This window comes from Gallinula chloropus, assembly GCF_964237585.1.
Source record: "Gallinula chloropus genome assembly, chromosome: 2".
In the NCBI taxonomy this organism is placed as follows: domain Eukaryota; kingdom Metazoa; phylum Chordata; class Aves; order Gruiformes; family Rallidae; genus Gallinula; species Gallinula chloropus.
In genome coordinates, this window is record NC_140086.1 from 40,857,314 (window position 1) to 40,873,078 (window position 15,765).

The 15,765-nt window shown below is 39.0% G+C and overlaps 1 protein-coding gene across 1 annotated transcript in view; it reads left to right on the plus strand.

Moving 5' to 3' along the window:
• TOX (thymocyte selection associated high mobility group box) overlaps positions 1-15,765 on the plus strand; it is a gene marked incomplete at both ends in the record, with an annotated part of 217,658 nt that overhangs the window by 180,869 nt on the left and 21,024 nt on the right. Inside the window, one exon of the mRNA XM_084280566.1 lies at positions 11,721-11,801. Coding sequence (XP_084136692.1) covers positions 11,721-11,801 — 81 coding nt within the window. The remainder of the gene's footprint in view (positions 1-11,720; positions 11,802-15,765) is intronic.

Sequence of the window (15,765 nt, forward strand, 5' to 3'; positions counted from 1 at the left end):
TGTAATTAGAATCAAGATTTGGTGCTCATTGACTAACAAAAGCAAATGCTTATTGTCTCCAGTATCCACTGTGGAATAAGGTCAGCATTTGGAAAGTTTAGCTGGAGGAAATGTAGCTTTCTGAACATGAGGATCAGAGAATTCACTTGGACTGGTTATTTTGTTGTGCTGTCTCTTCCTCTGCCTTTTTTAGTATGTCCAGCAAAGGCCAAGGTTACATTCTTGAACTGACAGGTTGTTTAGACCTTCCCAGCAGTTCTCTCATAGTGAAACATTTCCTTTTGGGACCATGATGATGAGTGTTCACTTTTGACTCAGAAAACAATACTCACTATGCTTTTAGTTAAGTTCACAAGCAAGAGGTTTTGATGCTTTTCCTCCTTGCCCCGCATACCTGTCCAGAATCACTCCCCATGTTGAAATCTGCACTCCCAAACAAATACTTCCAAAGTGCTTTAAGTAGTTTGATCTGTATCATGGACCCATCTTGCTTCCCTGTGGGACTGTGGATCCAAATGTTCCTGCAATGGTGAAAGGCAGAGACCTGGACTTCTCAAGAATTTGTTCCTAGTTAATCTTACATCTCTCTAGTGACGATACCAAGCAAGATCTTGTGCTTGGTTTTCTTCGCCATTTTTCATAATGACCCTTAATTTGTGGCTGTTGCAGTGGTGCAGTTTTACCATCCATAATATTCGCTCTGCTTGCAAAGCAGAAAACTTGACTTCATTAATAATAGTCCAGAACCATATTATGGACATAAACCTGAAAGACTATAAAATGCAGATTTGCTTTGAACTTGACATGTTAGCAGTACAGGAGAAAATTGAAGTCTTTCCATAGAATTCAGTTTAAGACAAGTGCATAAAAACCTAAAAGCTCCAGTTTTAACTTGGCTTTCCTATTCATGGTTTAAAGCAATAATTGAATAAGTCCTACACTGGAACAGCAGAACAAAATCTATTTTCCTTATCTCTGTTGTCCTTAATTTAAGTTGGAACACAGCAGAATGATGTGTTCTGGAATCCACATGACACATCCATGAAAAAATGGCCGCAACTAGGTTTTTTGAGCCAATTATTCCAAAAGTTTGGGTTGGCATATCTTTGTTACTCTTTGACTCATTTTGCCTATTCATTATCATCTATTAAGCACATTGTTAAAGCTCCAGGCCCAGGCCCATTCTAATCTAGCACTGTACAAAAAGAATAAAAGATAGTCGCTATTTAAAAAAATTGGCAATCCTATTTTCTAGAATAAATTTAAAGTCATTCTTTATTCCATTAGGGATCTAATAGTACAAAGTAATGATTACAAGACATCCTAAGTGACTAGATAGTCTGTATTTTAAATGGCTAATTTTTCAGATCCAGAGCATTAGTAACTGTTATGAAACCTACGTCTCTAGTAGGAAAATTGGACTCTAAAAATACAAATGATTAATGTAGCATTTGGAATTTGGCATTGAAGAAGCTTCAGAAATTAAAAAATAGTTAAATAAAGAAACAATAACATCATTAGAAGAATACTTTATTGATGAATTATACTTGCTGAAAAGGATTCAATTATCATAAAGCTTCTGGCTTTTATGTTTTGGAAGCTAATGCTTATTCTGGAATTTAAATAGAATTATGTTTCCAAATTATGTTTCCTGAATTGGAACTCCATTTACTATTTAAATAGTAAATATAAATGAATCAGAAAGTAGAACATAATGCAGCTATTGAGAAAGAAGAATAACTTCATGTTTTCATGCCAAAATGAAATCTTCTTTGTTTCTATGACCTGAGCCAGCTTCTTCTGAAATGCATAGAATTCTTGTTTGTTCCTGAAGATTGACCACAGAATAAATAAAGGTAGTGAAACTGAGTACATTGACGACCTAAGGGCAGTATATGTGTGTCCAAGCCTTTGCAAAAAAAAAAAAATAATCTGATAACCTGACATATTAGAATGCAGCTTGAAAAGGTTTTTGCAAGAACTACATATGTTTTTCAAACTGTGAGGAAACTAGGAAAATGTTGTTTGAGAAAATATGATTTGAATGACAGAAAAGGAAACGTTATGAACTCGCTTATGGTGGATGCCTTTTTGAAGCTGGAGGGGGAGAATTATACTTAAAATTTATTGCTCTGATGCTCTTACTATGATAATATTGCAATTTATTAGATTAAAGCAGATACCAGTGTACTTACACTCCCATTTTACCATCTGAAGACATTTGTACTTTTGCATCACGTGCAGTAACCATTCCCATTAATTTCTGAGCATACAAGGGCTGTTTGCAAACAGTGCTGGTGTGTGTCTGTGTTTTGCTTGTCCAAACCTATCTATGAAGAACAGTCTAGAAATCTAAGAGACTTTAGTGGTTGTGGTGGACTCTGTCAGGGTTTCTTCTCAAATTCTGAATTGGGTACACTAATTACACAGGCTCAGAAGCAGACATTGTGCGTTTTCCTTAATTTTCTCTGTAAATGTTTTCTGAAACTGTTCGGATTAAGATTCCAATGAATGAAAAGCAGCTGTAGCAATAGCACGTTGGGGTAATCTCTCCTTGACCACAGCACAGTGATATTTTCAGTGACTTTTCTAGTTCTTTTCTTACAATCACACTGTTTTCTCCTTAGTCAGTACTATACTTCTGCGCATCCCGTTTTTATAGCTTATTTATGTACATCTTTGCCCTTTGCACACATTTTTACTGCAAAGGGGAGAAAAACAGCCCCCAGGGAAGAGGGTTCAGTGTGCTAAATGGTCGAGTCTCTGGCTTTCAGACAGAATGCTGGTTCAAACTGGGTAAAAAGGCTACTTAGGTCATTTTCTGTCCTTAGATGAAAAAGGAAAGTCATTTTAAATCAGTACCAGATGTGTGTGTACTAAATGAACCTTAAGGTTCTAATTGGAGTCCTAGTAAAGCTGTAATAGATGTGGCAAATTGCAAACAAAATGTTCTTGTTTACATTAGCGTAACTTTAAAACTTCAGCCAAAAACCTTAATAAATGTGCTGTTATTCTAAAAATGGAATTGAACGTCTATTCAACATTCAACAAAATTAATCTCTGGTGTAACTTCAGTGACTTAACTGGAATTCTAGAAGGAATGAATTTGGCCTCCTGTGAGCAGCTTGATGTGTGTACAAACACACATGTGTATGTGTTCCTATGTGTTTACTTAAATGTTGCACTGGCCTTGCAGCGGCAAGAGGGACGGATTCATCCAGGGAACCCAAAACTTAATGATCAGGAGGAGCAGGCAAAGCGACTGTTTGAGTGCTGTAACATATGCCTTCTTTCAGGCTGCATAATTCATACACAGTAATATTAGCTGCAACAGTTCAGCTCAATAGCAACACCTCATTATTTTACCCCTCAGTATTTATTCCTATGTTTGACGCCTCATGAAATTACTGTTAATGTGTTTATATAAGGGCAGATCTGACACAAGTGGGAAGAATTTAATTTCCCACTCATTCTTTCCTGCTGATGTGTCCTCTTCCCCTGGTAGAAGTGGCAAGTGTAAATAGTTAATTTGCTTCAATTATGAGCCTGTCCTGCTAAATTAGAAGCAGCAGGAATATGAAGAGCCAGAATTATACTTATGAGGCAGCTGACAAATCCTCGGAGCTCACAAAATCAAATCATTTACTCCTCATTGGTGCTCAAAGACCCACTAGATAAAAGCTGCAGTTTATTCTTTAACATCTGATGGAACTTGGATTGTATGTTACCAATACTTCTATAAATTGAAGTCCTCCTGCGTTAGTGTCAATGTTTGTGATACTGTTACCATTTCTGCTATAACCCACAAGCTTTCAGAGGTTTCTGTTTTGGTTCAGACTGATTTGGCATAAAAAATAAAGTGTGTTTTATAAGTTTCTCTTTCGATCACAGGAAGGTTTTCAGTGTAGTGGAACATTATCCAGTGCGGGGATGACTCAGGAGGGGGTTTACAAGTAATGCTTCAACCTCCAAAGCTTCTCTTTCACCACAAGCTGGGTTGAAACGGGTCCAAGATTGGTGTTTTAGGAGTCCTTGGCTCTGCTTGGCCTCTGGGCACACCTAAACTTTTCTCCTCCTCCCTCCTGGGGTGTGATGTCCAGTTGCTCTCCCATTGCTTTATGTGACAGATGAGCCATGGGTGGAAGAGCCATTGCGTGGTCATGTGGATGTGGGTTGCCTAGTGTCAGGACATCAGACAGTGCAGAAACTGTGGTGTGGCTGCTGAAAAGCTGCAGAGGATATACAGACCACCAGAGGATATACAGACCACCAGGTCAAGGTAGTCAATACCACTCTGAATACATAAATTTAGTTTGTTCACTCATATATGTTCATATGTTCACACAGATGTTTATCTACCTCCTGTTCTCCCTTTAAAAAGAACCTTTTTTATTATCCCCATGCTAATGAAGCAATCTCCAAGGAATAACTTTAACACACTTGTAAGAAGATGAGAAAGTTACTTTCAGTTTAGTAGATAAACAACCACGCAAGGTTTAAATTTAGCTTTGTTTTATTTCTGTAAAAGAGAATAGGAAGCGAAGGCACATCTGTGTGTGCACGCTGCCAAAGTGAATTACAAGCAAAATAAATTCAGGAATAGGCACAACAGACAGCACCTTTGCACCTCCCCTCCCATCTACCTGCACCACTGAAGCTGTTACCAGTGTTACACCTTCATCCTGATTTGAAGATCCACTGTTCCTCTTGACAAATTTCTGTACAGAAACTGTTTTTTCCCTTTGAAGCTTTAGATGAAGGGGTAGAGTTTAAAATAACCGCCCCTCACCCTGGTGTCTGGTCATTCTCCTTTCCTCTGCAAGTAGCTGGGCTTAATGAGCTGGAACACAAATAGGCCAAGAACAGGCATGTATACACACACAGAGACAAATTTATCTCTATGTGTGCGTATATATATATATAGTGTGTATATATATATATATATATGCGCACACACACATATCTATGTATGTATAGGATATTAATATAATCATATTGTTTTCCTGCCCTGGTTTCCACAGGGCCAGACCTTGAACCCCGTGACTTCCCCTGCTTCCGAGGGGGCACTGTCAGTCCCCCAGTTGCAATGCATTTTTGCTACAGGACTTCTGGCAGCTGGTGCCTCCCACTCCCAACTAAGGCTGGGCTGAGCAGGACCACACTGGGCATTCGGGATGGGAAACCTCCTCCTTTGATGCAAAAAATTATTAGCTTAGTGTAGGTCACCATTGGAGCTGCTGCATCTTAATTTGTATAGGCTAATGCAGGCCAGCCCAGCCCACCTCACGTCTTGGTCTTCCTGGAGCTCCCAGAAGCACTGAATTAGTGGGGAACATCAGGCACCCCCCTGCTCAAGGTGAATTTGTAATATCTGTTTGCTACATACAACAGACATATCTTCTAGATACATGCTGCCCATGGTTGCTGAGTTGTAAACATTGACTTTAACTGTACTTTGCCTTCTTGTTTTACTTGGAAGAAGCTGGGCCAAAAAGATTACTGGGCCAAGTACTGCTGCAGCAACATCCATAAATAATAGCCTCAGTTTTCTACTCATTCTTCTTCCTCACATTCTATTCGTAGGTTTGACCTCAATAGGAATATGGCTTTAAATAAGTTGCATATAGAACTGGACTTAGTCCCAATTATTATTCTCCATTCAGGCTCACATCCTTATTTAAAAAAAAAAAAAGAATACCAGCAAGTGCAGATAATCACTACATAAATCATATATTTAACGTCGTTTGTTTTGTACCCAACTTTCATCCAACATGCTTCTGATAAAATGTACAGTCTCGTTCCTGTGAGCTGCAACCATCAAGCCTATAAGGTCAAATTTAGGCCTGACGCAAATGGCTGCAATTTCCAGTGATCTCCGTCGAGTCTCACTGTTTGTGCTAGAGCTGAATTTGGCCTGTGATCTTTCCTCTGCATGCCAGAAAGACTGAATTCTTTCCCCTAAGCCTCTAATATGTCATCAGTGTCTTTTTCATGCTCTACAGTCAAAGAGACTGCTGAGCCATATAGCTAGCCCTGGGCCTCTTTCTGTTACTGTATGTACCTAGATTAAAAATCAAATGGTAACATATTTCAGTATCCATTAAGCAATTCAGAGAATTTTTTTTTTTCTGACTGCTGTGGGAATATCTCTCTCCATATTTTAGAGTGTGTGCAGCTCTAGGTGCCTTTGCTGCAGAATCAGAAGATTAAAACTAGAGATATGTCTCCCACTTGGAAAAAAGTTTTCTCTATGAGCCTAGGTATGTAGGGCCAGGAATGACTGTCTGAATATGGAATTTAATTCTGGATCGCAGCCTACTGTATTTTATCAGATGCCATTCCTGTAACTGTAGCCTGTGAAAATAACACTCCCATGGGTAATAACACTGCGGAGACAAAATAGACAAAATCGCTCATGTTGCTTTTTTATTTTCTGTTTTTGCATATACAGTTTTTTGGGGTTTGTGGAACAGTTTCATCAAAACAAATGTGAGCACCTTTAGATCATTATAAAAAAAGACAAGTGTAACTTGCTTACAAGTATCAGCTCTAAGGAGACATCCGCAAGATAAACTGAAAATTTCCCCTTCTTTGCCATTCTCCTACCAGCTATTTAGGCAAAGCCAGGGAAGTAGCATGGTTCTTCATAATGTGCTTTATCAGCTAGGAGACCAAAGCTTTTTCAGACCTCCATGAAGCACAAATCCTAAAAGTCTCTTTTTCTCCTAAGAGCATCAGTCAGTTTAACTCATTAAGTGTCTTGTATTGAAGGGGACTGTAGTCAGTGGTGCCGCCTTCCTCTAGCCCCTGATGTCGGAAACTGAGGACATGTTTGCAGACCTTTGAGTGCCTCTTCTGATGATGATGGGCGAAGGGAAACTAGGGTGCAAGCCACATGGGACATGGTAGGAGTGGTGCTGTGTAGTGTGTTGTGATGTGTTGATAATACTTTTTTGTTGGGATGTGTTGGTAATACTTTTTCACAGTGAGGGTGACAGAGCACTGGGACAGGCTGCCCAGGGGGGTTGTGGAGTCTCCTCCTCTGGAGATATTGCAGACCCATCTGGACGCCTACCTGCACAGCCTGTCCTAGGGAACCTGCTTTGGCAGGAGGGATGGATTCGATGATCTCTGGAGGTCCCTTCCAACCCCTACAATTCTATGAATCTGTGAATAATTCTTCACAAGCAAGTTGAGAGGAAATACAACATTGGGAAAGGATGACTAAACAGAACAAAGAGTTAACTCAAGGCTTTACAGGTACATTTCAGTTATACATATTGGTGATGAGTTTCATATTATCTAACACGTAGAAGAGCAGAGGAGACACAAAGCCCGCCTCGAGGAATTTATGATCCAGGAAGATGAGACCTAAGCAGCAGTTAAAATATATAAAGGAAAACATGACCAGAAGTTGGCATCATGAAACAGAAGTGCATATACTCAATTGTGGTTTTAATTTGGTAAATCTGGTATTTGTGAGTACTTGTGGCTAACCATATAACCCACACCCCCTCTACCTCCAGAAACTTTGGGGCAGTCAGGATGTGTATCACTATTAATAATAAAAAGAATTCAGCCCTCAATGTAGGCTGCTACAGCACTGGTAGCCCACATGTATGTTCAGCTCTGGGAACCTGAGGCATTGTAATGGCCTGGTGGCTGGAACCACGCTCTTACTTTACAGTGGGGAAGAGGGGCAGGGCATTCCTTTTTCCCGTGGCCTAAATGAAATGCTATCTTATATGCTTATATGCACAAGGTAGAGTTTCATACTTAGTCCTTTTGGAAAGTATCTTCTGTATTGGTGTATGCTTTGCTAAACAGTGTAAGGGAACTTGAAGCTACCTTCCTGGGTGCACTTTGGAAATGTAATTAAATAGTAAACTAAGAACCTGTGTATTATGCTGTATAAATTTGCATTCATGAAGCACAGTAGGAAAATAATGCCAGCAGCTTCCATTTGTAGACAAATGAATGTAATCTTGGTGTTTTGGGGTTTCTATAACAAGCTGAAGAGAATAAAAATAAATTAAGCTGACTGACCCTACATATACAGAAATGATGGTTTTTCTGCCAACATTCAATTTCCACAACTGGGACAATATAGAAAATAAAATATTGTGTAAGGAAACAAATCTGCTGCTGAATCAGAATGGGCCTTTACTGTCTGAATGACAATCAGTTGACATTCAATTATCATGTTAATTGAATTAAAGCAACCTAGAAATTACTTAATTCCGTAAATATATGCTCCTGTCAAGTTCTTATTTAATAATTGTTGCTTGCTTGACGGAGGAGAGGAAAATGACCTTATAAGAGATTTCTGAGATGTTAAAAACAGAATTAAATATAGCCACTACACACTATACACAACAGAAGCCTGCTGCTTGTTACAGGAAAAATGTTAAATGTATTATTGGAAATTACGTGTTTCAAACTCGGCACTGTCTTAAGCATGAAACTCAAACGAGCTCCAGCCATTTTGGAGAGCACACTTGAATGATGACACAAGCCTTTCTCCTCTCCCCAAAAGCGCTGCAAGGATGCAACTCTGTTAAACTTACTAAAACATGAAACTATTTAAGCCTGAGGGCTAAAAATTCTCACAGATTTAAAAAAAAAAAAAAAGGTTAGGAGGGACAGCTGACTTGCTCGTGCCTGTTTGAGGTGCTGCTGCAAATGCCGAGGACGCTTCCCACCTGCGCTGCCTTCAGAAACCCCCAATACAAGTCCAGTCTAGAATAAAGTCAGTGAACTGTGCCCACTACCAGGGCCACACTCGTTTGCCTTCAGAGAAAATTATTGACAGCCAGACCTTGTCATTATGAAAATTAACAACTTCCTAGACAGGCAGAACTTACCCTAATATTTAGTATATACCAGGACCAACCAGAATTTCCAAAACTAGCATGAGGATCATCAACCCACTTGTATGCTGAGCTAAACAGTGGGCATCTTCAAAAAGACAACAGTGTATAGACAGTGCAGTCTATGCCCTGTTGTCCTCAGAGGACATGCCAATGCCCTTATGAGGATGAAGCTGGGTGACTTGACCACCTCCCAGACAAGCCAGCCTGTGAGGACCATTCTGGCCTATGCAAAACATCATAGCAGTCTGGGGTCATCAAAAACTCCTCCCTGTCCAGTAAGGATGTTTTTACCATAGTGACCTTAAGGACATTTTTACTATAATGATGTTCTATTATATGCTTGATTTTATATCATCATGGAACACAGTGTTCATATGACTATTATTGGCTTACCAGAAGATCCTATTAAAGAGGGCAAGACATTATGTAGAAGGACCATGGTAGATGTATAGGTAGGAAATAATTAAATAATGGCTGTGTGGTGACGTTCCTGTGAAGCAGTGGAGTAGTTTTAGATGGAGATTTACAGAATTGTTGTTAGCTTCATATTATTGAGTTAACCTTGTGCAATATGACTATTTGAGAGAAAAGTCAGGTCCCAGAGGACTCTTTCAATATGCTGTGACTGTAAGAGTACAGCAGGAGTGTATACTTTTTATATTTGTGTAATGTAAAATAAAGCCCAATGTGGAAGCAGTAGATACATGATCTTTTGGAAATCATTATTCTGTGTAAAATTCTTTGTTCTGCTCTGTTTTTTAAACTGGCTATCAAAATGATGCAGAGGCATTGCAATATACAAAGCAGTGTAACTTAGTCTTTGTCCTGTGGGTCAAGCTAAATTCATTTTAGCAGTTAGGAACAGATTGTTGACCAATTTTTTTATTAATTTTCAAAATAAACAGTACATTTCCCTAATAATCACAAGCGATTGCAACCTAAAAAGCAAATTGCTAGTATTTTTTTTACAAAACAATAGGGGATCAGCCAACACTAAATATTTATCTTAATCTGGAGAAATTACAAGGGTGCACAGATACAGTTGCACAGCTAAAACCAATCTTTTTGTCCTCCCTGTCTTTGTATTTACAAGCCTAAGACTTCTCTGTTTCCATTATGATCTTTTGCTTCCCTGGGAAGCAAAATCTTTAATCCTTTTAGGCAGCCTCTGAGTTTTGCCAGCCTGTATCTGAGGATTGTTCTGTCTCTGAAAGCAAAGCACCAGTGAAACAGAAAGTGTTTCACAAGCACATTCTTTATAGAAGTGGTGTCGTACCGAACCCTTCCAGCCCGACACTACCATTCTCACTTTGTAGTCTGCAACTGCTCTGTCCTTTCTGTGCACGCTCTGTGGTGCCAGGTCCTCTCCATTATGGGACATCTCTGGTTTTACTAGAGCATTGGAAGATCAAAAGAGATCACTTTACATTTTCATAAAGTTTATCCTTCTGGGACAGAAATGTATGTGTGTGGTTTTCAGCTGCAGTATTCAGGAAAACACCCCAAAATTCCCATAAAGAAGATTTGCTCAGCTTTTGCCTTTAGAGCAACAGCCCAATTAACTAGGCAGTGTGGTGGAGTGGGAGGGGGTAGGGGGATGGTCCACAGGTGCCCAGGTTGTCCACTTGATGGAAGAAGTGGACAACAGAGACTCAAAGCTGCAGTTCTGTATTGTGTAATACTGGCAATCCCAAATGCCCATGAACACATGAATTAATCACTGCCCCGAGCATGTGACTAAAAATTTGTGAACTACAACAACAATAATTAAAAAAAAAAGTCTTTCCCTAAATCTTTCTCTTTGTCTCCCTTATTTCTAAAACTTCTATTTGTTTGTTAAAGTTTTTCCCTGCAACATGGAAGGCTAGGAGTCAATTCTACTTGGTTATATGAATCTAACATGCTTCCTTGGCTCTTAAATCTACCCTTCTAGGAAAAAAAATCAAAATATAAAATGTAGTGAGAAACTTGTGATAATTTTTGCAAAGAGAAATGCCAACTTTTTCTCAAAACTGTCACTGACATGGCTAAAAAGCAAGTCATTAGCTAGGCTCCACGATTCAGAAAATGGATCTTCTGAAAACTTTAAACCCTAAAAGTCTGTGTATGCTTTTCCAACATGATGTTACTGTAGTGCTATGAGGTCCTGCCTAGCCCTGAAGATAATCTTTGATCTTGAAATTTGGGCAAAATTGAAGTGATTCTCTAAGTTCTTCAGTCTATTATGAGATTGTGCACATGCATTTAAAATAATTTGGTGAGTTGAGAGAAATGTACAGAAATAGATCCATGTTCCTGAGAAGTTAATTAGACCAATATGGGATCAAGACTGGAGTAATGACTAACATTTATTATCCTTAGCAGCTCCATGAAGCTTCTTTGACTGCCCCCAACAGTTTATCTGGGGAAGAGAGAAAGCTGCTTGGCTGATCCGTGTGGTGCTGACATCTCCTCCTTCTTTTAGCTCAAATGTCTTTCTGCACATTTTTGTCTTCCCCAGAGGGTTTTAATTTGTCTCACAAGTGGAAGCCAGTGGAGAGGCCCATGCCTGCCTTCCCCTGTCCCTAAAGGTGCCATTTGCAAGTACACCCTGCACTTCACTTTGAACAATTAAACCTGAGATGCTGTGAGGGATATTGTTTTTTCAGTACTGCTGGGTAGTTAAAGGGTGTTTCACAGTTGGAACAATATTTTCTTTAAAATATTTGATGTTTATTTTTTCACTTTTTAAGCAATATGAGGAGGAAAGGCTGTTTACTTAGACTTTATGAAGATGCATGAGACACACCGGTGATATATAAAAACAGAACCAGATTAATTTACCAATGTGACACTCTTTGTTTTTAGGTATACAAAAAGAAAACTGAAGCTGCCAAGAAGGAGTATCTGAAGCAGTTAGCTGCCTACAGAGCAAGCCTTGTATCCAAGGTAACACATAATGTATATACATACACACATATATATAGTGACATATTGCAAACCATTTTCAGCAGTTATATGGTGCTGAGCACCATAGTATTTAGTGCAAATAGTCTTGTTTGTTACCACCTAGAGCTTAGGTTTAAGGTGCAAATGCTCAACAAGCAGTCATCACTCCACAAAAAGATACCCTTTCCCTTCTGGTCATGGAGACAGCACTTCTGGCTGGAAGTATCAACGCACTTCAACAGAAGGGGGTACTGGTAAAAAGACCTCAGTATAACAAACATGCCATGCCAGGCAGGCACTCTTCTACCCACAAGGGGAAAAACCCATATCATATGGGGTGGGGGGTTAAGTACTTTTTTTACCTTTCAATCATAGTACAGGAAAAGTCAAGCTCAGCTCACATAGCAGATTTTTCATAAGAAAAATGTGAATTTCCATTTTACATCCAGCAAGAAATTTGTGCAAGCACAGTATAGGTCGCAGTAAGGCTTTTATACCGGGACGGACCAGTGTATCCCCAATACACAGCTAGTAGCTGTGTATATATTCTTAATGCCCATAATTTTGTTATAGATTCTTTAAAATTTGTAATAGACATTAAAATATGCAGAAGAATGTGAAATGACTGCACTTTTTCAGTGTGAAAAAACAGTTCAGCAACTTCAGAGTTACATACCACTTAGGGCCACTTAGTTTGAGTCTGTGGTCATAGCACCAAACTTGAATGAGTTCAAGAAGCAACTGGATGATGCACTCAGTCCCGTGCTCTGACTTGGCTGGCCCTGTGTGGAGCCAGGAGTTGGACTTGGTGATCCTTATGGGTCTTTTCCAACTCAGGAGATTCGGTCTATAATTCTATGAAAACACATTTAGATATATTTTGGTTTTACATAAATAAAATTAATTTTAGAAGTAAAGGTGGAAGCATGAAAGATTGGCATATATGACATGAATAGAAAGTTTTGTTAGTTGTAAATGTTTGTGGTTGGCCCTGCACTACACTTCTTCGTATATTGTATCAATTTGGACACATTTTAAGGGGAAGACTATATGATTAGCCATACAAGGGCCTTCCTTGCATCTTTCTACATAATCTGGGTATTTGGTCATTGAATTTAAAGGTCTGAAATGTGTGTGTTACCTCATTCATTTTGGGGGGGGTTGTCTTACACATTCTAATTATAGCATCATCAAGCATTTAGTTAAAGTGATTTACAAGGTACCTTTAATTTCTGCCTTAGAGCTGTTTGGTTCTAGAAATAGTAATTTCCTTCAGAAAGGGTACCACATGCACACTTTTTTTTTTGTGGAAATGGCCTGCTTATTAGAAAAAAAATGTCTTAAAATCTCAGAATATTCCAGTAAGTTTTGAAGAATTGCTTGAAGTCAACTTTTCACTTGTGAAAAGAACTTGGATGTCATTATTCAGCACATCATGGGCTGTTTACATAACACTTTATATAGCCTCATTTTTAAATGGGAAATATAAAAACCCTGATTATTTTTTTTTTTGATAAAAAAAGGCACATTATGGTATTTTTGGAGGAGTTGGGGTTTTTAGGAAAAAAGCAAAAGACTTGATCAGTGGATGAAGCTATTTGTGCATATTTTTAAATTTGTTGTTAGTCAGAAAAGCACTGGAGCATTTTCTTAACTTTTAAGCAATTATTTAAATTCTGCCCATAATGTAGTGTTTTCCTCTAGTGTGGAAAGTATGAGAATATAAACTTAATGAAGCTGAGTACTAATTGCTTACCCTCATGAACACGCTCAATGAATCTAACCGAGCTGGCATGTAACTAAAGCAAGTCCATTTTGGAATAAGGATGTAAAATACCCACATGTAATATTAGATCAATATATTCTAAATTGTCGTGGTTAAATATTTACAGGGCACCAGAAGAGCTGTAGTTCCTTAGACAAGCATGTAAGCATGAAGAAACATAGATCATACATTACTAAGGTTGTTGGGAGCCCATCTGGTCTTTTATGTCCATTTGTTATATTATCATCTATAAAAGCTACTTTGAGGGAATATTATTAAGATGCCAAAACCCCATTCTCAAAGTTGAGACATGCCAAAAGCAGCATACCTTTTCCAAAAAGGCTTCAATACAATATTAATGATTTATTCATATGGTGTGTTTTAAACTTTATACCACCCTCTGCGTGAGTCTCATTTCATATACTTGTGATCAGGTGTTCACTTTGGGAGCTCCCGTGTTGTATTAACTGTGTGGTGTTTAACCTTTCTGCTTTATAGGATTTTCTGTGCTGCTTATCCCAGCAGTGTTTTAATGTAAAGGAATTCTCAGTAAAACACTGGAACAGGAAGTTTCTGTTGTCCATATTTTCAAATGCAATTAAATCGTTGTGAAATCAGGCTTTCGGTAATTTTGGGTGTCCTGCTTGGGATATCCTGAATTTCATTTTTCAGAGTAGTTGCTCAAAATTATACCAGTCATATTCATAGCAAAGCTTCAATGACTTCACGGTCAGCTGTCTGGCAGCTATGAGATGTTCACTTGTGCTTCACATCACATCAGGACATCCTCTTGCTATCCAAGTGATAGGAGCTACTCAGTTATCAAACATCCTTTCTTCTCTCCTCCCAGAGGGCTCTGCCTGTGCGAAGAGACAGGCACAAGCTGGCAAGAATGCTCCTTAGGTCACAGAATCACAGAATGTTAGGGGTTGGAAAGGACCTCTGGAGATCTCCTGGTCCAACCCCTCTGCCAGAGCAGAATCACCTAGAGCAGTCCTCATAGGACAGCATCCAAGCGGGTTTTGAATGTCTCCAGAGATGAAGACTCCACAACCTCTCTGGGCAGCCTGTCCTGATGGTCCCCCATTTCTAGCTCAGCAGGTACCTCAGACCTCCCAAAGCAGCTGCTCTGCAAGTTTCCTAACTTTTGAACACTGATCCTGCCACTTCATCCATGAAGTACTGACAGTTTTTAAAGAACTAGTGAGTGCAGGGCTTGTTTATGAGTGTTTGTGTATGCTTTTCTGCATCTATTTGCAAGTCTTCATTATTCTGAAAAGCAAAGGAATAGACCTATATCACCTGAGTGGACCACACTTGGATTTGAATTCACTGCTCCCATCTTAGCTGTTCAAGATGCTGGAATATATGCAGAATAGAAGATTGCAGAGAAACGAGTAACTCCTTTGCCAGGAGATTTCTTAGCATCTGCCTGACAGCATAATAATGAAATCTAGGAATGTTGGTTTCCATCCCAAGCTCCATGGGTGGGGGTGGAGTATCAGGTGGGAATGGAGGACTTCATGATACTAAGAGCTTTGCCTCCTCTCCTCTCCTTCACACACACATGTCCACACACGCACACAGAGATAAGTCATAGAATTGTAGAATATCCTTAACTGGAAGGGACCCATAAGGACCATCATGTCCAACTCCTGGCTCCACACAGGACTAGACAAGTCAGAGCATGGGACTGGGTGCATCATCCAGAGGCTTCTTAAACTCACACAGTTGGTATTTATAATTTCAGGCTTTCTTATCTGACAAAATCATAACTGCAGAGTGGAAGTATCACCAGCAGCTTTGGTAATAAGATTGCCAGCCCATCTCTGGTGCACTCTTAAATGCTTCAGTGATGTCTTTATAAAATAGGGCTACCACCCAGAAAATACATTAAACATATGATTATGTAAATATGCCACTTATGCATTTATCAGTTTATTTCCTGTATTTTTTTTTTTTTAATGATTGAAATTAATGGGGCTGCTGTTGAGTTTGGTCATGTGTGTAGGAATTGATATGTAATATAAAAATCACATTACAAAGCATTATATCTTCTACTATGCAGATTGCCATATTGCTCATAGTACTGACTAAGCCTTTGCATTGTAAACAAGTGTCTTTATATTTGCCCTTAGTTGCAACTTTTAGTACTATTCAGGTCCAGAAATGCAGTCTCTGGTATCTGGTAATTTGTAC